The sequence below is a fragment of the Drosophila pseudoobscura genome, chromosome 4, assembly GCF_009870125.1.
Source record: "Drosophila pseudoobscura strain MV-25-SWS-2005 chromosome 4, UCI_Dpse_MV25, whole genome shotgun sequence".
Classification (NCBI taxonomy): Eukaryota; Metazoa; Arthropoda; class Insecta; order Diptera; family Drosophilidae; genus Drosophila; species Drosophila pseudoobscura.
The window spans coordinates 6334673-6360525 of NC_046681.1; the positions used below are offsets into that span (position 1 = coordinate 6334673).

A 25853-nucleotide genomic window follows, 5' to 3' on the forward strand; every position below is an offset into this window, starting at 1 on the left:
TCTAAGTCTGTCTGTGTGCCCCTCTGTCTCCTCGGTCTGTCTGTCTATCGTCTGTTCTGTTGACTGGCTTAACGTGGTTCAGAGCTTTTCCACGCTTTCTCGTTTATTTGCTTATTTTGCGGTGTGGCAAGTCCAACGTACAGCGGCGACAACAGCAACAACAACAGTAATAGCAGGGTTTGCTGTCGCAGAAAGTGGTTCGAATGGTGCCACTGAGAAGTATACCACAAAATCGCGCACTTTGTCAGCCGGCAGCTGGAAAATCCGTCGCTGATTTAAAGCGGCTTGCCATTTTGCTTATAGGACTTAGTGCGGTCGTCGAAGGAAGGGTGACACTGCCGGGAGCGAAGGGGAACCCTGGTACAAGCAACAGGCAAATTAACAGCCTTTCGCTCAGTGTAGGAGGGTTCGTTCTTAATGAATTTCAACATCCAATGAAAACACAATCAACCAAAGTGGTTACTTATGCGGATGGCTCGGAAACGAGACCCAAAAACCTCAGGATCCCGCCCCCGCAAACGCCCCTTATATTCATTTTAAATTTGCCTACGGGTGAAGGAACCCAAAGGATCCGTTGTCTGCTCTGAGGTTTTCCTGGTGCGACGTCTACGCCGTCTGAATAATTAACGTCCTGGACATGAACGACACGGACATGGTCCGCAAGACAGGTGGGAGTGGATGGCAGTCCGACAGGTGTGGGTGTGTGGGTGGTGCACGTAGCATGTAAATTGTTTCATTACGGACTACCTTTGGCGCCTGTAGCTCTCGTTTTTTTCCGAGTGTATTTTCTGCCGTGGGAGTGTGTGTGGGCAGTACGAGCTCCTACGAGCAGTATATGGCAATTAGGCTCAATCGAGAAAGAGTTGGCTAGAAAGTTGCGTACAACTTTCGAATGTTTTCTGTTCTCTCTCTGTGAAAATAACCCACTTTTCCGCTTTCCACTTTCCGCACTCCACACTCCACACTCCAGTTTTGCGCACATTCCAATCGCCGCCACTTGGCCAAGCAATTAGTGCAATTTGAAAAACTATCAACAGCCAACTTTGTAGCCAAAGCAAAAGTGGGGTGCGCTCCCGCCTCCCACTCAAGACAAATTACAATTCATTTGTGGGGGGTCCACTCGCACACACACACAACCACTGGGAGACCTACATCAATTGTATTGCGTAAGCTGGTGGGCGTGCGGGTGTATGTCTGGTGGGGCACATTACACAATCGTAAAGGTAGCACCGATTCGTTGATTACTCACCCACAACGTCCAGGTAACCGACTTGACTCTTCATGGGATCCGTGTTTATTTGGCACATGTACCTGTCGATGATTCGAAGAAAGGATATGTCTTTTAAAGGATACAATTTACAATACAGTAAGGTAATTATATTTTATAGTTTTTGATCTTCTTTCAACTTCAATTTGTATGCAAAATATACTAAAGAAAAGTTTGTTTTTCAGTCGGATACATTACCATCCTTTGTCGGATTCCTTTACATCACGTATACGCAATATCCAGGCACGTTTCTCCGCATGAGTTATGCTCATTCGATGGTTTTTGGTTATGACGTGATTTTGTATAGTTAAAATGGTCTGTGTATCGACACGTAGCCACGCAATCTGCCCAGAAAAAAACACACACAGTTTGTATTTGGTTAGATTTTGTTTTTGTAAAAAACTTAAACGTTCAGCGATTTCCACTTCCCCCCTTCCATTGCTAATGCCCGAGTGGCGTGAACGGAGCTCATTTATAACACAGCCAGAGGGAAAGGGAAGTGGAGCGGCAGCGGGAAAGTGTCGCGAAAAAAATGGTGATAGTTGCCCAAACGGTGGAAAATCTTCGGTACTCGTAGTGAAAAATGTGTTCAAAGTGAAATTGGTTTTCGTTTACGTTTTTTTTTTTTGTTTTGGTTCTATGTTCTTAGTACTTGGGTTGATAAAGACCACTCGTAGTGTGAGAAGCCTTTGTCATCGCGGGTATTATGCAACATAGCTCAAAAGCGCAACAAAATACACAAAAAATATACACGTAAATGTGTGTGGGTGTGCGTGTGTGCGGGTGTGTGCTATATTCTGAGTATTGCCTTCTGTTGTAGTTGTGGAATATTGAAATATCAACTATACGGTTCGGAATCCTCTAAATATGGCAGCCACTAAAGACAACCAGAGGAGAGCTGTTTCGCCGGACAGTCAGAGTTTGATTTGATCTCTAGTTACTGGGCTTTGATTCGAAATAAGTAGCTTATTATTCTAGTGATTGAAATGAACTCGACTCGAGTGCCACAAATGCCACATGATGCAAATGGAGCAGTCGTGTTTTAAGGTACAGACTTTGAGTCTATTCTAGGCATCAATTTTCGTATCTTTTAATTCGTCTGGCGCCAACAGCAACAGCTACAAAACGAGTAACGAGGAGAGATAATGATCATGTCGTTTCATTTTGGTTAGTATTATTAACACAAAGGGTCTCGCCACGAGATGCCCAGGTCTCCATTTGGGCGGTGACTAACACGAAACACACACAAAAATGTGTGTGTGCTATTTTCGTTTCGTTTCGGCAATTCATTGAGATACATTTTTATACTTTTGTGCTTGCCTATGGGTCACGAAATCAAAATAGCGCCCAGGGGCTTCGAAACGTGCCCCAGAGTCGGGCCAAAGGGCGTCGCAGAAAGGGTCAGGACAGCCCCAAAGCAACGCGCTTTGTGCGTTTAACGAACGACACGCAAAGGTAAAAGAAAAAAGTTTCGCCCCAAAGTATGCCACGTTTTCAGCTGATGAAGTGTAAACGGTTCCGACTGACAGCGGACCCTGAATGAAGAGATGGCAGAGACAGACAGAGTGGAAGAGAGGGAAACTTACCTTATAGGTCTGCAAATTATCGACAACGCACTGAAGGACCGCCTCCCGACTCACGGGCACTGTGACATTCTGCAAGAGTTCGCCAAACTTTGGAAGATCTAAGAAGAGGAAATGATAATGTGATTAATACAAGTGGCTGATTGGAAGGGATCCCCGTGCCAAATAGAGCCAAAATTATCTTAGATCGAAGGTTCCTGGCTTACAGGGATTTGATGTAAGTTAAGAACCTCCGCTCTAAGCTAGTATGGCTATCATCAACGGCCCTGAAAGTACTACAAGTGTGTGCAAAAAGTGCTGTGTATCTTCTCTCAATGTATGGGTATGTACCTGCCCCTAGAAACACACCATTTCCCTTAACTCTGATTACATTTACAAATTAAAGGTTAATGAAAATAAATTGCATTCCATTTCATTTAATCTGCGTTGTGCCCTGATTTAAGTTGCAGATATCCAGTGGCCCATTTTACATTTTGCTTTGTGTTTTAGCATAAACCCACATCAACGGACCGGAGGCCCCACACAATCATGGCCTAGACCAACGAACGGCCTGGCCTGGCCTGTCACTCAGTTCTCAACCAGTCAATCAAAAGGCAGGCTGTGTCGTGGCAGGCCGGGGCGGGGCGGGGCGGTGCGGCTGTTCAGTGAAGCGGCCAAAAGCGCGTTGACTTTAAACGCACGCCCGCAAGTATGCAACAGATTTGTGGTTTTTAGTATGGAAGGGGCGGGGGGAGCGGATGGAACTTAAAACTTGGCCGCCAGGCTACTGCCTACTGCTGCCGCCTTTCTGTTTGACTGTTTTTGTTTGTGTTTGTGTTTGCACTTGTTTGTCGCTGACATCCCAGGCAGCAGCAGCAGCAGCGGCAGCAAAGCAAAGTTTTGCGCCCCACGCATATACTCGTAATAAAATAAAATACAAAAAAAGACGAGCCTCGGCTCTTTCTCTCATATGCGGGGCACGCATCGGTTAAGGCAAATCAACACATAACAATCTTGTACTTAAAATGCGTAAACAAGGCGATAAGCAAGGGGTGTAGCAGCCAGGGCCATGTCCTGAGGATGGGCCTTCACTCTGTGTGCCTGTGTGTGTGTGTGTGTGTGTGTTCTGGCGAATGTTTTTTGATGTTTATTGATGCGGCCGTAAATCTCAATTGTGGCGCGCAGAGCCAAAACGGCGGGAAAGTGCGCAAAACGGGCAACTTTTTGCCTGTTTTTGCTTGTTGTGGGTCCCCACATCCTGCGGTTGATTGTCGCCTAATCTCTGGCTAAACATCACGTTTTGAGTAGTCCTTGATACCCTTACGTTTGTGCGGTGTAATCACTAGATTCATGGGGCTATAAGCTGAAGGACTTTCCTACTTCAGTGAACAAATTATATTGCCATAAAGGTGGCTCAAAGACTCAAAGAGCATCAGAGTTTCTGCTTCTCTCTTTCTCTCTGTTTTCGCTGTTTGTTTCTTGTGCGCCCTGAAGTATGCTTCACTTGATAATAATAATGGAAGTCCCCATGCCCCGCACTAATAAGCTCCATTACACAGACAGCCCTTCGATGCGTCAAATCCGTAGCAGACTGTCCTCAATGGCTGCCATTCCCACACACAGAGCGATCCAACGGTTTGTTTCGTCATCGTCTGTCGCCTTTTGCCAACTCATTTGATTTGTATTGATACGCACAGATACGAGTACTCCTACGAACGAGTATGTGCACCCCTTGTATACATAAGTGTGTGTTTATGTGTCTAAGTGTGTGTCCTTACGGCCTACTTCCCTTATGCCTCTTCTGCCTCTTCTGCCCCTTTGAGGCTCGTCTGAGGCGTTCGTGTGTGCAAAATTTGTTACGTCTTTGGGATTGAAAGTGTGATTGTTTAGTGGATTTATGGGCATATGAAATTAGGATTTAATGTGCATATGCTTTAAGGATATATTGCATCTTATCCCCTTAGCCGACGCGTCGCTGGGTGCATAACAAAATGTTTATGATATTTTTGAGCTGAAAATCCCCTGGCCAACCGGGAAGCTCTCTGCTAATTTTTTGTGCGGTTTTCGGAGCGCCTTTTATGGCTGCTTAAGTTCCGCGTAAACTTCAAGAGAGGCCCCCGCCGGAAAACAAATGCAATTTGAATGCTGATAATGTGCGGGCTCTTAACTCATCCGGAAGTTTTCCGAGGCTTGAAATTATAAACTGCTTTTGGCTTAGTCACGAGTACCTAATGGGCCACTTTCTCAAGCTGCCGCCCCCACTCTTTGGCTGCTGCTGCTTAAAGCCAAGTTTATTAAGTCTCCTCGACTTGACTGGCATTCCAACTTAATAAGCAGCAGCAGAGGCAGGCAGCCATCAACAGAGGCAGGCAGCAGCAGTGGCAGGCAGCAGTGGCAGGCAGCAGTGGCAGTGGCAGCAAAAACAAGTAAATGGCGCTATTTAAATGCTAAACAACTCTATTAAGTTGCACGACACACAGATACAGATTCAGATACACACATGCATGCCAGCCAGCGTACATGCGATACTTTCTCTCCATATCCATGCCAAGGGCACAAGCTTAGCATTTTCTCCCGAGCCGTCTTTTCAGAGACAGAAAACTGAACCTCAGCACGTTTCAAATACAATTTACAATAAATAAAATTTAAAAGCGAGAAAAAAGACTGCGACAAGAGCTAAAGCAACTCTAAAGGCAGGGACTCTCAGACATTGAGACAGCGAGGCAGTGAGGGAGGGGGGAGATGTGGAGGCTGAGAGGCAAAGGGCCGCATGCCGCACAAGCAGCTGACTTAATGGCGCCTGGCAGGGCATGGCAGGGCTGCTGGCAGACAAGAAATGAGCACGTGACGACACTGGGGATAAGTAAAATGATATGGAAACACGGCACAGAACTCAGGTGCAGGGCTCCCCCCTCTCTCTCGCTCTACTCTGTGTCGGAGGACTCACAATTAAATACTCTTAAAATCATAATTAAGAAAGAAAAAAGCGAACGTAGGGGTTTATTTTAATTTACTCAAAGGGCTTTTCTAAGTACCTTGAAGGTTAATTAATGTTTTCGTCTTTGTTTGATTGAATTTTGTTCATTTTAAACTCCTATTTTGGGTGTGCAGACACTGCCCACGGCACAACATCCAACTTCGCTTTGCAGAATCAATATTATCCTGATATCCTGCTTGTGCAAACACCAATCCAACACCTATTCCTGTCATTTGTGCGTGCCCACACTCGCATAAATGGAAATTTCGAAAATTTTTATATAAATCAATTAGAAGTAATATTTAAAAAATTACTATTAAAACGTTAAAGAAATACAATTGCAAATAATAAATTTAAAATTAAAAAAAATGAGTGGAGAAAGACCGGTAAACAAATATTTTTGAATTCAATTTAATTTAGATTTAATTTGAATTCAAAATTTAAAAAAAAATAATTTATGCTACTATAAAAACTTGAAAAAAATATAATAATAAATAATAATAAATAAATAATAATAAGAGATAAATGAAATAAAAAAATCAATAAATACGGAAAAACTAAACCATTGACTAAATCAATTAAAAATAAAAATATTATTAACATAAAAGCGTGAAATAAATAGAATAATAAATAAAATAAAAATAAATAGCTTAATACTGCACGAAATTCAAAACCTTTAATTTAAGCAATCAAAAACAAAAACAACAATAACTACGTTACTATACAAACTTGAAATAAATATAATATAAAATAATTAAAAATAATAAATCAATGCAAAATAAAGAAATGAAATACTAAAAAATTAATACGTACGGGAAAACAAAACCTTTGACTTTATACATTAAAAATAAACTAAATAAAATTTTAGTTGAAATAACAGCGTGAAACCAATAGAATAATAAATAAATTAATATAATAAAAGAAATAAATTAATACGGAATGAAATTCTGAGCCTTTGACTAAATCAATTAAAAATAATCATAAGAATAACAAATAATAATAACTTCTAATCAATAAATACGGCATGCAGAGGCCCAATCTAATGTTGTATTTAAGTTTCGTGGACACCAATCGAGTATCCCAAGCCAGATATATCCTGTACTTCCCATACTGTTATGCAACAGTGCCTCTAACCCATACTCTTCTCATTGAATGGGACCCTTTCCAAAGCCAATCACCAGCTGCATGTACCCCAAGCAGAAACGATTCAGAAACTTGCTGCAGACGCTGTAGACACTTTCCTTGTGGAATATATGGAAATTCAAGTTGTTGGCTTTGCGGGATATGCCAGAAGGGGTACAGGGCTAGAGGTGATGCGGGGGGATGCTAGTGTATGACTTACCTTTCTCTGGTATCGCATTGACGACCGTATCCTCGCGTATGTCTTCAAGTAGCTCATCCTTATTTTGCATTTCCGCTGTACGTGAGAGAGAGAAAGATTTTCGTACCGTTGCATACCGTCGTCAGTCAAGGCATGAAAAAGAATTGATCCAGTGCATAAGAGGGGGCCAAAGCGAGTGGAAAAGCAAGAGGGAGAAAGAGAAAGTATACATTTAGAGAGATGTAGTTAATATTGGCTTGGTTATCCTTAGTGTAAATTCAATTTGCGGCAAGAGCGGTGTGTAAGGAATATAAACAGATATCTTCTTTCCCTCGTCGGGTCGTTCGGTTTTCCCTGCAAGGAACTTGGAAAAGTGGCAGCTTAAAACCAACCAAAAACCGCACCCCAAGCCGCACGATCCAAAACACCCAACACCCACAAAAGAAAGTGGAGCTGTGCAATGGGAAAACTTTTCGTTTCGTTGCATTTTTCCAATATTTTAGGGTCACATTTTCAACGCCTTTGCCTTTACGGCCACGCTCGAGCAGCTTGTAATTTTCACACAGCCGCAAAATGAAGTTGCAACTTGACTTTTTTGCAGCATCAGGGGAGGGGAGGGGGAATCGATTAGGGGTTGCACTGGTCCCCCAAACAGGTAAATGCACACACACGCCTCATAAAATATTTAGTGAATGCCAAAACCGAAATAGAGGTAAATAGATTTACGTTTATGAGGTTTCCGTTTAGAATGTGGAAACATGAGAGTGCCGCCCGCCTCGCCGTGTCATTGGACGACATAATTAACAGAGAATTGGGCTGGAATTCGTTGGAAAACCATAGAGAATTTAGGAATAGTTAACCCCGTTTAACCCGAAGCTTAAATTAATTAAAGGAAACTCTATATTTTGGCACTGAACGCGGGTACTCCCAGTATTGATTTTCATTTCACTCTTATGGCGCTATTTTATGTGTTTTTTTGCCAGGGGTTCCACGGCATTGACATCAAATAATGTTATTTAGAAGCGCAAGGACCTTGGACTCGACTGTAGGGGGGTCGCTCTATGTGGTGCGTGCAGACAGACAAGTCAATAAACCAAATGGATTGCCATTTCTACAACGAGATGTGGATGGAACCTTCGAACCGAATGGCAAGACGCAGACAGACAGTCGGACAGACAGGCAGTCAGACAGGAGTGTAGTGGAGTGCTCTGAGAGGCTGGGAAGAAACAAATTTTCAATTAATTTTCATGTTGCGTAGGAGCCTTGGAAACAGTTTGCATTTTGCATTTTAATAAACGCCAAGCACATGCTAACTGGACGGAAGGAGCAAGGGAATGAGACTTTCCTTCGACTTGTCGCAGCTGCCTGGCAATGCAAATACATTTTGTGGTTGCAGCGCCCGAAAGTATGCAATAAATTCGATTTCTACTAGGATAGAGAGAGGAGAAAAGCAACTGGGAATGGGAATGGGCATGGAGGGTGGTTTCACAGTGTGACCAAAGCCGCGTCTCCGGCAAAGGCAAACATCAAGAAGTTTTTGTATTCGACTTCGGTTTCTCTCTCTCCCTCTCCCTCTCTCTCTGTCTGTCTGCCGCTGCTGTTTTGTAATATTTTCTGTATGTCGCATCTCCCAACTCCAACTGTCTCTGTCTCTGTCTCTGCTTTTGAATTCCTTTCGTTTCTTGCGGCTTTTGGCTCATGTGCAGACATGGAAAACGCATTGAATGGGGGCAACAAATGTTGCCAGGAGAAATGCTATGCTATGCTACGTGCTCTAGGACCAGACAGTGCCGCTGCACACACACACACACACACACACAGCAAAGCCCCGAAAGAGTTGTGAAAGTTGTTCGAAAAAGTTCCCTTCTTTCCTGCTTTCTATGCTTTCCATGACGTGATTTGCAGGCAATACGACGTGACCGTGAAAAATAGTAGAACGAGGCAAAAAGAAGGGAAGCTCTCGCAAGGGAGAGAGTCTGTGCTGGAACATTTTGGGATTGCCAGCAATTCTGTGGCAAGTGCAGATAAATGTTTGATAAGGAAGAACTTACAGAACACTGAAATAGAAATTCTCTTTGGACCACCTTTAAGATCCATTAAAGCGTTTCCATCCCGAACAAAATATAAGCCCGTAATTTGCCTACTTTCGAGTCCATTTAGCTGCACACCTTTAGGGGCTGCCACCCCCGCCCCAATTGCTGTCTAACCTCAGAACTTCATTAGCCAAAGAGCACGCACTGCCCCGGCCCCCAAAAGCATTCAAACGACAGAAACAACAAACGAGAAGGAAATCTTCAAATAAAGAAAAACGACCGAACGAGCGATGCTATAAATTGTACGGGCGGCACAAAATAAATGTAAAGTAAATGGCGCTAATTCAAAGTAGATTTATTTATTATGCCATTTTTGGCTCTTTGCGGCACAGCGCCGAGAAATATGCTTTAAATTTTCCATCCCAAACATTGTCGCTGGCAGACAATGGGACAGCGACAGAGACAGCGAAAGCGAACAGGGGGCAGCAGCGGGGGGAAACATGGGTTCGGTTCCACGGAGGAGAGGCGCTCCCTCCACGCCATTACGGGAACAGGAACAGAAACACCAAACACAACGAAGGCGTAGCCAAAACAAAACATGCAAAAAATGGGAAAACAAAATTGAAAGTTATCGCGATATGTTTGGACTACGAAATACCCTGAATGCCTGTATATGAATTATTTTTGTGGAATTGATTATTTTAAAATCTTCTTTATAATAATAGCAACATTTTTCCTGCTACTTTTCCTATGATTATATTTTGTATTAATTGTTTTCCTTTATATCAACATATTTAATACAGCTCACACCTATATCTACTATTATCTATTATTTTGTATATCTACCTATATTTTTTCAATAATATTATTCTATTTTTGGAATAGCTCCAATAGTTATATAGTTCAATAGTATAAATATGGTATAAAGTATTTAATAATAATAATAATATACTATGTAATATAATAATAGTTCAAAAATCAGCTCGATGTATCTGTTTTTTTCCAATGGTTTTTTTTAACAAGCTCCCATCACTTTTTTATTATTCCTCAAACACAATATACCCCTAAGGGCTATGCGTATTCCAGGGTACGTAAAGCAAAAGCAAACAAATGAAAATATATTTTGGTTGTGCGCCGAAAATTATGCAACAACAACAAAAACACACACCAGAGAAGCTCGAAAGATCCCGCCCTGCCTGGAGCCTGGAGCCATCGCCGCCACTTCTATGGACAGCTGTAGGTTCTCCGAGAGTTCTGCTGTTCTGCTTCTGAGGCGGATTTTAATTTACGCTCTTCCTTTTTTTTTGTGTCTCACTTTGCACTCCCCCAAAAGATGGGCGCACCGAGGGGGTAAGATGACTGAGAAGCATAGCACCTGCTGCCAGCGACAGGCAGCGACTGCTGGCTGTTGTGTCTTTCCCCGCTGTTTGCTGTTGATTTTTCTTAACGCATTTAAGCCAATTCTCGCCTCTTCGCCGCTCACTCACTCACTGTCTCTGGTCTCTAGATGATTTATTAGCCAACAGACAGCGAAGGGACGCCGGCGGCCAAGGAGCAACCGAAACGGAACCCAGAGCCTCCTCCGCCAGAGATTATCAGTGTACGGTCTAGAGAGGTGTCAACGACTGCCGCCTTGCCTGTAAATTTGTACAAATTTGTCTATGATTCCGGTAAGTGTTGGTAAGTGTTTGCTCATGGCCCGGCTAATGATTCCAATTAGTGGATGGAGGGGCCGCAAGTTTACACAAGTTCGGGTAGGGGATGCGAAGCCTAATGGCGGTACGCGACTTACAGAGCATTATCCTTATCTTTGTTTTGATATCCATTGAGCAACACCTTCTTTTCATTCGAACCATCATTAATCTCTCGATGGCCAAGTTTCTGAGCCAACTTCGGCAGCGCGCGCTCCTCAGTCCAAAATGATGATAAAACTTGCTGCTGCGTACGTGATGGAGAGTCCTCTCTGTCTGTGAATGCGTCCGTGGATGGAGGGAGGAGCACACTTTGTTGCCAGCTTAATGCATTTCCCTCATGGCACAAGGCGAGAGAAAGGAGAGAGGTCTGCTCGGGGGATAACTTTCAAATTAGCAGCATGCAAATTGTGTGCTACAATTTCTATGCAACACTTGCATTCGAGCTATCAGGTGTCGAGTTTTGCTTTTGTTCTCCCTCTCCATCGGCATTTTCCCTCTCCATTTTCCATTTTCATATTCAGTTTTCGAAACAGAAAACTGACGGAGCGCAAAACTTTGTGGCTAATTGAGTTGTGTGCCATATTTGATATGTGGCAGTCAGGACAAGTTTGATTAGAGATTCCCGAAATGGCTAAAGGCGGCCCGCCCCCCAGCCACCCTGTCCCCCTGCCATTCCCATGCAAGCAGCAGATCAACAGTCAGTAAATTAAATTTAAACTTAGAGTTTAAGAGGGGAGCGGCGGGGCGGAGGCAACTTCAAACGACCCCAACAACAGCAGAGGTCCAGCAGCGGAAAATTATGTTAAAGCAAAACATTCGCCAAGAGGCAATACCAAAAACAACACAAAAAACAAAAGAAAAGCGAAACAACGAATGAGGAGAACCAACTACTAAAAGAAGTACATAGTTCAAAATTAAGACCGGAGGATACCCCGAGAGGAGGGAGCGAACAACAAAGAAAGACAGAAAACATAGTGGGATTTCAAGTCGTATTTCTGGTTGAAATAAATCTAATAAATACCTACAATGTTTTAGACAAAATCGGAGCTATGTTTAAGAAAAAAATATCTTTTAAAATGTGTTCCTACACCCTGAGAAAAAAGGCTTGTAAGCAGAAAGGGTTTTCACATAGATTTTGTCATTATATGAAAGTATTTGATTTAAACATGTTTAAAATAGCTATTAGCATTATTTAATAATAATAATAATAAAAAACATGTATCACATTCAAGAACAAATATATTTTATATTTTAATTAAATATTTTCATATTTAAAATAAACTTATAAAACTTGTAGGCTTTCATATATTACATTTATTTTAAACTGTTTTAAATTTATATTGAATATGGGCCGTATTAAAATGACTTTTTAATTCATTTATGTTTAAACCAATAAAAATTATATATATTTTATTTAGCTTTGAATTCAAAATTCGAAACTTTAATTCCATTTATTGGGTAACACAACCACACAACCATTTTTCTCTGAGATTATGTGGATAGAATAGAGAATATTCAGAGTTATAATCAAACTACGTGGTTTTATTGATCTTTGTAGAAAAATTCCATCCATAATCCCTAGCTACTTCTAAATTCCTCTCGAGACCTCGAAAGCCCTACCATTTCACCTGTTACATACCCTCCAGCTATTACAGCATACCCCTCTGCTCCCTGGCACCCACAAGCAACAAGAGAGACGAGACCACCAATAGAGACCACCCAAAGAGCAGCAGCAGCAGCAAAAAAATAAAGTACAAATTACAAGAACTAAAGCAAATAAAGAGCAAAAGCAGGAGGAAACAACAAGAGTCGCGTCGCGTCGCACACTTTAACACACGGTGACACGGCCTCAAAGGCCAACAGCGACCGTGATTGTTGTACTGCAGTCGCCACCCCAACACCCTACACCCCCACCACCCTCTGCCACGATACACACTCCCCTCTTTGATTACCGCTCCACTCGGCAGGCAGCAGCTCATCCGCTTGGTTGCCACCAACCAAGCGCCAGGCGCCACACAAAAAAAGGTCTTGCATACTTTTAGTTGCAACGCGAAAGCGTGTGAAAAAAAGCACACACACACACACACATAGACAGCAGGAAAAATGGCGACGAATAAAAGGGAAATGACATAGAATGCGCAAAGTGCATGTGTCTGTGTCTGTGTCAGTGCCTGTGCGTGTGTGTGTGCGGTGTACAGAGCGACAAAATTTTCTGCAGTCAGTGGGGAAATTGTTGAAAAATTGTCAAACAATTGCCGCTACATCAGAAAAGGAAAAGCTACAGCAGCACTGGCGGAAAAGCTAAAAAAAAAGAGCAAAGGAAATGCATGCAGAGAGCAAAAAGAGAGAAAGGGAAAGCACACAAACGTGAAAATTCAATCAAGATTCATCGAAACCCAAACAATAATTGATAATTGTACAAGCGGAAAAGCAGCTTTCGAATAGCTGATAATTAACCAAAAGGGAAAACAGGAAAACAGGACTAAATATACGGTCCACAAATGAGACCCTGGAGGGCCCTCCCAGGACAACTATGGACTCCCAGCAGCACGGCACAGCACAGCACATGCTCTCGCTCTAGTGCAAAATCCCATATGCAAATCCCTCTTTAAAAACTCTTTTTTGGGGGCACAAAAAATTCATGGGATCCCATGGTCAAGTCATGTCAAGTCATAAACCCAGAAACTGACGACCTAAAGTGCCATCAATCACAATGTCAATCACTTTTTGTCATAAGTAGATACTCAAACAAGGACACAGGACGACGCACACAGCACACATACGGCGCACAGTGGATCCGGAGGGGGCATGAGGGAGGATACATTTTCAGAGGTTCAACATTGTGTGTGGCAATGTCAACGTTTGTCCACTTGTTGAACAGCCCAAGCAGAAGGAGGAGCGAGGGGGAGCGAGGGGGAGCGAGGGGGATGAACCGTAGCAGGAACAGGAGACAGACGGCAGAGGGCAAGTCATAGACAAAGAAAACTTAAGTGGTCACTGTCCAGGGAGCAGCAGCAGCAGCAGCATGTGTGGGAGCTCCACACCGTGTGTGGCACAGAGGCAGGTCCATGAGTAAGCCACAATACGCATACGCCATGTGGGGACACCGGACCGAGCTCCTCCCCCCTCCCTCCTTAATTATGCTGTGGGCTCTTTATGCCTGTGCGGACAATGACAACTTAAACAGCCACTAAAGCTAACCAGGCACGTGCTGCCCTCTTCCCCTTTCGCCATATCTCACACTCTGCCACTCTACCGCTCTACCGCTCTGCCGCTCTCTCTCTGTGGCACTGTGTTCAATGAGCTCCACTGTGTGTGTTATTTGGGGGCTCCTGCCAGTCACATAATTCACTTGAAATGACATCCAGATAGCTTTTCTAAATGTCGGCTACGCGGGAGACGGGAGACGACACTCGAAAGTTTTTGACCTTGTGGCCCCGCACACAGCCGAAATGAAAAGTGAAAGAAGGAGTGATCCAGAGCGGATATACCATCAGCCCTGTTTCGAGCTTCATTTTCGTTAAATTGACGGGAAAAGGAACTTGAGAACAAGGTTGATGGGATTGCTGTAATGAAATCTACTCACCCAAGTGATGTGCTATGTGATCCCGCTCCTCGGACTCGCCAATGATAAAGTCCTGATGCTGCTGATGATGCATCATTTCCAGGTGATGGTGCATATCCCCGTCATCGTCATCGTGGTCATGATCGTGCATCATATCGTGGTCCTGGGCCTGGGCCGAGAGGATGAGCGAGAGGAGGCAAATGGCCGAGGCGATGGCGGCAACAATTAGCCTTGCGGATATTTCCGGCATTTTATGCTTCCGCTGCAATTTCATTTTCCGACATTGCTGCTGCTGCTGCCTCTGTTGCTGCCGTCGCAGCATTGCTGCTTCCGCTGTCAGCGGAAATATTTTAATTTTCATTTTGTTATGCCTGTCCTTGTCCGTGTGTCCGTGAGTCTATGTGTCTGTGTCTGTGTTTGTCTATTCCTTTTTTTTGGTGCTGTAATTTCCCTCTTCCCTCTGTCACTTTCTTTTGCTTTCTTTTATTGCTTGGCTCGTTCTCTAGACTTCACTTTCGATTCGCTGTGATACTCAAATATTTATGCACATCCATTTGATGCTCAGCCTTTGGCCAATTGGCTGTACGTGGCATTTCCATTGCATAACTGCAGGCGCAGAGCGGATGTGTTTTGCTGGAAAATAGTGAACAAAAAATGGCATATAAAATACTCATACGTTAAATATTTCAGCAACAAATGAATGGCAATGCTGTTAATTTTTCAACGCATTCATTACGTATATTTTGCCCTCTGCCCTGCTGTTGCTGGCTTTTCCCTGCAGTCCTGTCCTGTTTCTCCGGTTTCCTTTCTGTGTTGTTTTTTTTGCATTGCCGCAAGTTCTCATCATTGCATTATTAAATATCATTTCATTATTTATGCATCCACATGTACACATATTCGCACAGTCGTGCCGCCCACCTGCTCTTGCCTCCTGCTGTTGCCTCAATCTATGTGGCCATAAATTATGCACAATTGTATATTAAGGGAGCGGCAGGGAGGGCCATGGAGCTGTTAACAGTTTACAAATTGTTCAAATGAGTCCGGCGGAAAGGGGAAAAAGAGGGAAAGGAGTGGGTGAGAAACCAGGCAAATAGCTCTCCCTACAACTGCCCTGCACACCCTATCATCCTAGCATAATTCTAAACGGATTAAGCGCATTATATTTTCATAATTGATTTTTGGTCTTCATTTACTAAAACAGCAAAGGATTTTCACCTGCAATTTTCCAACGGAGATGAATAATTTACCAAAGAGAACTCCAAGGAAATCAAACGGACTTAGAGCACTTCCTTGTCATTCGATATTTTCTGTGTGTCTGCCATTTATTTTTAGGCATTAAATTAGAAATAAGAAGCTTATCAAATATGTTGTTTTGTATCCAAAATGGCCTTCATTTAAGACAATTTCAGAGCGCAATTAATAATGATTCAGTTAAAGGAACTACTAGCAGAACAAACCTGCCATTCCGTTGGTATTTATAATCCGATAAGTGTAATCATTTGATTGCCATCAACGCGTAGGGTATAAATAAATATATGCCTCAACTATAAATACACCCAGCACTTAATGGATGAGTGTATCTTTTAATTGCTGGCTTATTCAATAATAATCCACATTTATCTATCAATACATTCACTAATACTCGTATTTGATCAAAATATTAAACTGCTGGAAACACAAATACCCGTGCATATATTTAGACAAATAATCATTTGATAGCTTGCCTGATTTAATCATCAAGTGAGCATTAAGTTGCGGTTTGTAACGATTTCTTCTTCAACAAATAGCAATATTATATACATTTTCCACAACATTTATGGCTTCTGCCACATAAATATTTTCCCTTAGTCAATTTTCTTAAGAATTTTCCATAGAATTGTGTATGTTTCCCCCCCCCCCCCCCACATTCTCCGGCTACACTCAAACGTTTACTTGCGGCCCGAGCCCAGAGGGTCTCAGGGTCTCGGTAATCAAGAAGCCAGAAAGCCAGCAGATCCTTCACTTTCCAATCGAGTCAGAGGGCCAACGAGGCGCTTGACATGCTTCATTTGCCACATAAGCAGCATGCAACATTTCCTAACCGCAGCAAATTCGTTGCCAGTTAAGGAGAAGAGAGAGCGCCCCTCCATCGTACTCTTTGTATCATTTTGTACATTTGGTATGCGGAGAGCGGAGAGCGGAGAGGCCCAGGCGGATGCCTCGTTTAATTGCTAGAAAACTCCATAGCCAGAGAGCGCAGAGGGAAAAGGGGAACGATAGGGGGCGGACACACAGTCCATTGGGGATTCCATGGGGAAGGGGGAAGGGGGGAGGAACTTGAAAACAAAAGTCGGGCGCAAAACGCAACGAGAGAAAAGCTGGCAGAAAGGCATTTAAACTTTTGGACAAGTTTAATTTCCCGTCGAGTGCGAGTACGGAGTAAGTGCCGAGGCGATGGCTCCCGACAGATACTCCAAAGATATCGTAGGGAAAAGGGACTGGGACTTGGACTAGGCATCGCTTATGAAATTGAAAGCCAACAGGACTCTTGCCATTCCTTGATGGAATTGAGTGGCCTGGCAATCAACTAATTGCGGTAGCATTCCATTCTCCAGCCAGTCCTGGTTCTCACTCACTCACTGCCTTATCGAAGGGTCCCTAAAAGCAAAAAAGGGTCTGCCCTTTTCATTATTAATATTATTATTATCTGCTTATTATGGCCCCGCGTCGTTGATCATCAATGACCGCTGTCTGTTCCCCAATTTCTTTGGGTGGGGACTCGCCCTGTCCATTGGTGGGGTTTTCCTTATCCCTTGGCTTGGATTTCCATTGGTATCGCTTCCCCAGGTCCGTTGTTTTGGTTGATGTCGTTTTCGCTGTCCAGTTTATCTGTTGACCAGGTGGGATATTAATGAAGAATAATGCCAGCCTGTCCTCTATTATTATTTTTCCCTCTTTGTTTTCTTTTCCCTGCCTGGTTTTTGTCACCTTTTGTGTGGCCTTTCACCTTTTATTAGCTGGGTTTTTGTTTTTTTTTTTTGTTTGGCTGAAAAATATCATAAAGATAAGGAAGACAACAAAAGGGAGACCCAGAGAGAAAGAGCAGCGCTGAAAACTTGAACGAAATGTGACAAATGGTTTTTTATTTAATAAATTGGCTTAACCGGTTGGCGTGTAACCGTTGGACATAACGGAACGGAATGGAATGAATGTCATGGAACCATAAACCCATGACCCGAGCCACTGACAGGCGGAGGAGGGGCGTTTACAGGACACGGGAGACGGGACACGGGAGACGGGGTTAAGCCTGACATTCGGGGGCGTAATTGAGTGAAAAATGAAATGAGTTTGAGGCGTGGCATAAGCAGCATTACGCCAGAGAGTAGGGTTTTCCGAATGAAAAGAGAAATTAATAAAGGTAAAATGTATTGAATAATGAATAAAAATTCATCGGAAGTTCATGAATTTAACATTGAAAGACGAGACATTCATTGTCATTCATTCATTATTCAATGCACACTCATTTTGTAGGCCAAATTATGAGTGATATCCCCAGAATCACCCAGCGAATCAGTGAATGCTCTTAAGGAGAGATTCACCCTATCCATTAGGACTTCTGTTATCCTTCTGTTATCTTTGATACACAGCCAGTAGGAGAATCCTCCCAGGAGTCGTCGTCGTCCCATCTGCTGTTCCCTAGGCAAATCACTCCAAGGAGGAAACTCAAACAATGCCATAATGATAAATAGCCAGACAGAGGGCCGGGAACAGACCTTCTTTAAGGACCAATAAGAACACGAAAAGCCCAGGCTAAGGACACGAAAAGCCCAAGTTAAGGACACGACTAACTAAGCAATTTTTGGACACCTTTTTCCTTCCTGTGTTTGCGTCATTAACATTTCTATTTGATTGCTGGCGGAGGGGCATTTCGCTTATTGTGCTTTTCTGTCTCTGTGTGACTTTTGCTCAGGTTTCTTTAGTTCCTTTCTTCGTTTCTCGTTTCTCGTGTCTCGTGTCTCATTTCTCGTTTGCTTTATCGCCAGCTGTCAATCGTTAAATGACAAACAATGAAATGCGCCAGCGATGCCCAGGCGATATCCTGCAAGGCGACAGCGGCGGGCGGGCGTCTATGATTTCCAGCTGCCAATGACAGTCGGCTAATCCCCGACAACATTCCTGCATTCCGTTGGGGAAAATGAAAATAACAAATGATACGAGACGATACGATATACCATCTATGTACCTTTCTACCTTTCAGAGCTCCTTCCATCTCTTTCCTTCTCTCTTTTCATATTTCTCACGCGATTGCCTTATCCGCATTCCCGCTTTCTCCCGGCACTCAGCATTCAGCATTCCGTTTGTGTAAACGTTTTGCTACTTTCGCGTGTCAAAAACTGCAGCAAAATGCCAAATAAAGGGCTTGTTTATGTCACCTGGAAATGGCAGGGGACTTTCGGTTGTGGAATCCTCTTTCTGGCGACTGGGGAGTCCTTAGTCCTTGGAGCTTCAGATAGCTGTCGCTGGTAATATGCAGAAAATCGCATTAACTTAAACGAAATACAGGCAGGATAGCCATCAACATTGTCAAATATACGTGGAATGTAGAGGACGTTTTATAGGGCAGGAGTTCTCTGGGAGATCGTAGACATCATTTAGAACTTATGAACGATTCGATGCACTTTCAGTACTTTAAAGGATTGCCTTTCATTGATAGAAACATCCCACCAACTTAAGAGCTTCCCAAGCCCTACGAAAGGGTTCTCTTAGTCTACTTTCATTCATACTTATCATTCAAAGTGCTTTTACTTTTTAACTTTCTCAACTCTTGGCTAAAACATAATTCCATTTGGCTTCCCATCAGCTGCAGATCTCATTTAACTAATTAATATTTTGCACCACGGGACAGCCACAGAATGGCGTTTACATCATTTGCAATAATTCATCCTCTCCTCCTCTCTGCTTCCTGTGTCCTGTGTCCCTTTGTTGTGCTGTGCATCGTTGCTTAGAATAAAAATCAAATCACAGCCAACGTCCATCTTGGCTGTCAGTTGCCAGTTGCCGGCAGCTTCTTCGCCTTGTCTTTTCTCAGCTGGAAAATTTCTTTTAATATGGAAACGCAAGCGAAATGTGTATATAAAAAACGATGGCAAAATGTTTGCTCCAACGCCCGGGATACACTAACTAGCTTGTACCAGCAGCAGCAGCAGCAGCAGCAGCCGTTGCAGTTCTCCCTCTCCTTCTCCACCACCACCCATTGGTGCTCCTTACTCATTCTTTTCGTCTTGCATTTGATTAACCTACAAAAATGCATTTGGGCAAGAACATGGGCATCACTGGAGCACTGAGAGAATCCTCTTATATTATACAAACATAAAGGCATCTAGAGGAGGCTTTTCTGTTGTTAAACTTCGTCGTGTCAAGCCACATGCAAAATTCTACAACTAGTCTGGCAAAAGGGGTTTTTTAAAAGTTTGAAATCAATCATATTCTAAGTATCCCTTAAACACATGGTCAGTCAAATGTAGATCTATCCTTTTACTGTACTTTTGTAAAGACTTTCGGTCGGAAATTCGACTTTTAGCTACATATTTGCTTGAAAATCCGCAAAAATTAATTGGAAAACATGATTTAAAGGCCCCCAGATTTCTCCCAGTGCATGGTAGGTAGGGTAGGGTGGCTGTTTTGTGTTTGCAGCAGTTTCTGCATTTTTCTTAACGGGTAACTTTAATATAAATGCGGGCACTGTCAGCGGGGACGGGGCTGTAGAGGGGGTGGAGAGGGGGTACGACAGCAGAATGAAAATGCATAAATGCATAAAAAATTGGCCAGCTTACAAGCAGCTTTACATATGCAATGCGGGTCGGGTCGGACGTTGGTGGTGGGGCAGTGCCGGGTGCCGGTTTCTGTGGGGTGTCCGGGGTGTGCGGGGTGTGCAGGGGTGCATGTGTGTGTCAACAATGTTGCGAGCAGAAATTTTTCCGACACGTGTTTGCTTTCCCCATGTGCTTCCGTTTCCTGTTCAAGGCAAGTGCCTATCCGTTCCCACCCCACCCCACCACAAGACCCCCCTTTTGTGACCATTGATGTGACTTTTGGTCATTTGGCAAACCTTCTGCGGGGCATTAAAGAGTATGCTAAAAATTCAATTAATATTCGCGAAAAATTATAATTTCCCCATCAGCTCTGGAAAAGTGAAAAACTAACCGAATCACCGCAGGTGCGAGCCACCGTCGCCGTCCCCGTTTCCGCCCCCGTTCTATTTATTTTTATGATAGAAATGCAAAACTCACGCGAAACATTTTCGCCTCTGCCCGAAAGTATGCAATGAAAATGTTTGCATCTACCTCACGCATTGCCAGCGCCAGTGTGTGTGTGTGTGTGTGTGTGTGCGCCAGTGTGAGTGTTTTTGTGGGGCGGTTGGTCATGCATTTCCGGTTTTAATGATTATAACACAATCAAGTGCATATTGCCTAATTAGCGAATCCCCAGTGCCAGCGCCAGTGCCAGTGCCAGTGCCAGCGCCACTGCCAGTCACCAGCACCGGGATGGTATTCCGTCCAAGCCGCATATAAACTGCATAAAATATTCCCCCGCATACGCTGCGGGCGTTTTGTGTGTATGTATGTTTGTGTGTGAGTTTGCTTGGATATATGTGTGTGTGCGTATGTATTTTCGCATATTTTATGTCGCTTATTGGAAGGCACCAGCCACCAGCGAGAGCTGCTGCTGCGTTCAATAGTTGCAGCAAAAATATCATGTTTTTCCTCTACTTTTATGTTCGCTCACACATACACATACACATACATCGTTCGCTTGTGTGTGTGTGGGGCTGGTGTAATTGTGTGGTTGACTGCCAGTTTTATTTGATAGTTTTTCAACCCCAAAAATGCTCGCCCCACCTATTCATTAGCGCTGGCTAAACACAGTGATGCACATATGTTCAGACACAACACCAGCCAAATTGTAGTTTATGGCCACTTTTGACAACACCGTGCTACGAGAAACAACACCTGTTTTGTCGAAAAGTTTGATTTTTTTAAAGGTTTTCTGTATTTGGAGTCAGGCCTTTGATAATTTCCGACCAATAATGTACTAAAGAATATGCTAATTATATTTAAAGCACTGAAAACATTCCCTTATTATGTTGCACAGTGTGGTGCAAGTGTTTCCATGGGGATGCAAGCAAACTATTTCAACCAAATAATCATAAGAACTAAAGCTGGGACCTGCGCTTAGGCATTGATCCCTCACTGCAGTCCTCCACAGGCAAAACTATCTGTACAACCTATAGAAACCACAGAGAAAACTACACAAAAACTGAACACAGACCAACAAAATACGAGTATAATGAGAAAGTTTTGCTGGAGTATTTTGTTATTCAAGAGGAAGTTTCTGGAGGAAGCTAAATAATTGAAGAGACAACACGGACAAAGGTCAGTGTGTGTGTGTGTCTCGGAGGCAGGGATAATGCGAGTATAATTGATTCCATGGTGTGTTAGTTCTCCTTCAGCATGTGGGGAAGCTTTTCCTCCGCCAGTTACAAGCATCCACTTCTCCAAGATGGTAACCTGGCTAAAGGCCTACGTAGTGGCCATTTGTTGCAGCCCGCAGATGCGGCACACTGCCATCGATATGGCAGTAGTTTGCGATCCGAAAAATATCATCTATCATGTAAGCTGTATAACACACAACAGGTGCTTCTGTCCGAAGCATGATTATATTGAGAGCTCTACAGTGAATATAGAAAATAACATCGAGAGCTCTACAATGGAGATTGAACATATCAATAGCACAACGTCACTCCCAGACACTGCTTAATATTTGTTTCCAGAAAACATCCATTAGTTTCAGATTAAGAAATACAAACCATTCTGTAACCCTAACAAATTTGCATAACTTTTGCCATTTGCGGGGGGAAAAATATATTTTGCAGGAGAGCCACACAAGTTCGACAAAGGATTTGTGCTCCTTTCTATTTTGTGTTTCCAACTTGGGCTTGACCTTTAGAATTGAATACGCAACAAACACCCAAAGATTATTAGTTCTAGATAATAGAAACTTTTTTTAGAGCCCTTTAATATTAAGAAATAATCGGGCAGAAAAAATTTCAGAAGTATTTGTAGCTATTATTTAATATATAAGGTTTACTATTATTTGGTATTTTTTTAAATTTTCTTTTTCAGTATTTACAAGAATTTTATTTTAATATTTTTAATTTTAATTTCATAAGTTTGCAGTATTTTTAGTAGTATTTTCTATTATTTTGGTTCTGTTCCAGTTTTCATTTTCTATTTTTTTTCCGGCTTCCAATATAAACCATTCCCAAGATTTTCTTAAGTGTGCTTTCCCTTTTCTAACCCCTTTCTGCAACTCAAAGCCCACCTTTAACCTTTTAAAACCACAAATACCATTAATTCTCTTTTACTCTTTGAGACCTAATCTCCACATGTTTTATCTCCTGTTGCCGTTGTTGTTCTGCGGCTGCTCCCCGCATGCCACATGCCGCCGTTTGCTGCTTTTAATTGCAATAATTAAATGTCAAATTAAATCCTAAATTCTGCGGTTTAATTAATTCAATTGGCGTGACAGTCAAAGTGAAGTTTGAAATACAAAAAAAAAACACAGCCCGCAATTGCATAACGAATCCAGGGCTCAAATGAATGCCGTTGCAATGCTCCAAGTGCCACAAGGTATGCTGTGATTGTTTGGTTTTTTTTTTTTTTTTTTGGTTTTTGTTGGTTTTGTTCTGGGGGAAAGTACTGTCAGCCCTATAATGAGCCACGCTCGACTGGAGCCACCACCACCGCCCCAAAATGCAATCAGCATGGGGAAAGCGACTGGAGCACGACTGGAGCTTGAGCTGGAGCTCCAACTGCCGTTGCCGTTGCCGTTGCAGCTGCAAGGGTAAACAGCCATGGAGCGCTAAGTTTTCCACAGCAAAAAAATACAAGGGGAAAAGCGAGAGTTGGCTTGGAAAAAGCACCAGAGAATGGAGCACAAAGGAGCAGCGGGGACTCGGCACAATTTGCGTTAAGCGTTCTGTGAAAAATGAGGTACGAAATTGAGGCTGGCACTGGACTGCCTTCAAACTGGGATTTAAGTTTTATTTGAGTTGGTATTCACAGTCAAAGTTCACTAAAACGCACCACGACTGGGAAGCCCCATACGAGAAATTGGTGGAGATGTGGCAGAGAGAGGGACACTCCTGCACTGAAGAACTTCCTTCAAAAAGTTGATCACAGCCGAAATGTTGACATAAGGGAGTTGGTCGCCTAAATGAAATGATTGAAGCAGTATACATATATTGAAAGTAGATTGAAAGGCAGTGCAGACAACTCTCACTGCACAGTTTCTATATTTTCGTTCTGGCTCCAGGGACTATACCCACTTGAGGACTTAAGAGTTGTGAGAGATCCAAGGCAAGATAGTTTTCACTCTGCAGACATCAAAGATGGAGTTTAAAGAGATATCACCAGATATCACCGGCTGTTCCACTGAATTGTCACTGTATTTATTTGTTCTTTTACGAGGGCTATATCTTCTTACGTACGAGCTGCAATATGTTGTTGCATGCTTTTCAAGAACACTGACTGTTAAATGTTTTCCGACACCATTAACACGCGGAACAGCGGCACTTTGTATTGAAATTGAATCCCAGCGACACTCGAGCGCGTACTTCCTCCCACAGCAGACACCGATGAATTATCACGAAGCGCACACGCGTTCTTCTTCGTTTAACTGTTGCGAGCAGCAGAACGTCCGTCAGCGTTGCGTGCTAAAATCATACTAACTAATTTACTTAGCAGCACGCACTGATTACACAAAGTCATCGTTGGGGCGCCCATAATCGTGGCTCGGCTGCTGGCAAGACCGAAGACCGTGTCGGTCGGAAACCGAAGAGAGCCACGAAGTTGGCTTTGGACCTCCAAACATTGGAGTCGCACGAGGCGAAAGAAGACGAAGCATGTGTTTTTGCACGAAGCTTAACAGCAAAGAGAGTACAGATACGCCACTCGAAGAGAGCTTAACAGTGGCTTGAATGCCTGTAAGAGATTAACAGTGGGTCGAACAGTAACACTTGTCTGTTAAGTGGGGGAATCGCAATGAACTGCGGGCGAACCACATGTTATTGCATGGAGGCAGGCACTTACTTGTACTATTACTAAGAAGGGGTGAACTATATCTAAGGAAGGGGCTAAGGAGGCACTAAATTAATATTTAGCTGCATTTTAAAATAAATAACAGCTTGACTACTAAGCAATCAACAAACAAAACCAGCAATCTTGGTAGATGGTAAGCTTAGTGTTTATGGACATCCTTTAAAAAACAAAGTTTAATCGATAATGATTTATAGCTGTACTAATTTATCGATTTATATGCAAAAAAAATTACATCTGAAATTTCGACCAGAGAGCATTCAATCATTTATGGTGCCACACACAAACACACACACACACACAGAACTCTTATGGCCTCTCATCAGTGCCGAAATCAAACATTATTTATGCAAATTACAAGCCATTATTATTAAAGCCAGCAACAGCAACAACAATAGCCACAACAACAGCGGCAGTAATAGCAACAAGGACTAGAAGTGTCCACCAACCCAGCAATCATATCCGTCATGGTAGTACCGGGAATAAAAGAGAGGATGTGGCTGATGAGGACGAGGAGGGCGAGGACGGAGACGGACTGCCAATACTTTGGGGAACCAATTTGGCAGCCGGCATAAATAAATTTTTACTTAATGTAGGTCAGTAATGTTACACACACTCTCTCGCTCGCTCGCGCTCCCTCTCTGTTGCTGTCTCTTTGGTACTTGTTTCGCTCTCTTGGCCCCGGTGATTGCTCTTTAGCGGTCCACTCTCTTAAGTCGCCCAGCCATAAAATATGGTACAAAAGTTGCTGCTTTCCCTACGAGAGTTTTGAGTGTTCGAGTGTGAGTGTGTGCGTGCCCTCTAAGGACTCTACTTGCATAATGCAAACAGCCAATGATATCTCCATGAATTCCACCGAAATCTCATTATTCATGCAAATTATTCACTCAAATGACACACAAAACGACCATGAAAAACGTTAATTCCATCAGAATCCTGACCAAAGCCGTTTCAAGCATTCAATGAGGACTTTCTTTGAGGTTTAAATCTAAGGGATAATGATGTGGATCCGTTGTTTATATGGCAAAGATTATCATAGCCGTGGTTTCCCAATATTTGATGCATTTTCAGAAGACTCTAGCAGCTTGATTACCTTGAAATTATAATTTACACCACATATTCAAACCCAAACGAATTCATTTAGTTCCGCATTTAAGTTGCGATATGGAAGCCATCCCTTCGAACACTTGTTGTTTGCTTCTGGCTGGAACAAGCTGCTTAGATGGATTTCCTTTACCATTTTGTCTTGCTTTATTTTGGGTATTTCGTGGTGCTCATCTCGGGCAATGCACATAACG

General features: G+C 42.9%; 1 protein-coding gene across 1 annotated transcript in view; it reads right to left on the minus strand.

Annotated features, from left to right (window-relative positions):
- DIP-theta (Dpr-interacting protein theta) overlaps positions 1-24215 on the minus strand; it is a 39118-nt gene extending 14903 nt beyond the window's left edge. Inside the window, exons 1-6 of the mRNA XM_002133081.3 lie at positions 23949-24215; positions 14441-15052; positions 7149-7223; positions 2854-2951; positions 1466-1611; positions 1250-1311 (exon numbers count right to left, since the gene is read on the minus strand). Of these exons, the coding sequence (XP_002133117.3) occupies positions 1250-1311; positions 1466-1611; positions 2854-2951; positions 7149-7223; positions 14441-14780 (721 nt within the window). The 5' untranslated portion in view covers positions 14781-15052; positions 23949-24215. The remainder of the gene's footprint in view (positions 1-1249; positions 1312-1465; positions 1612-2853; positions 2952-7148; positions 7224-14440; positions 15053-23948) is intronic.
- Between the last annotated feature and the right edge of the window lie 1638 nt (positions 24216-25853).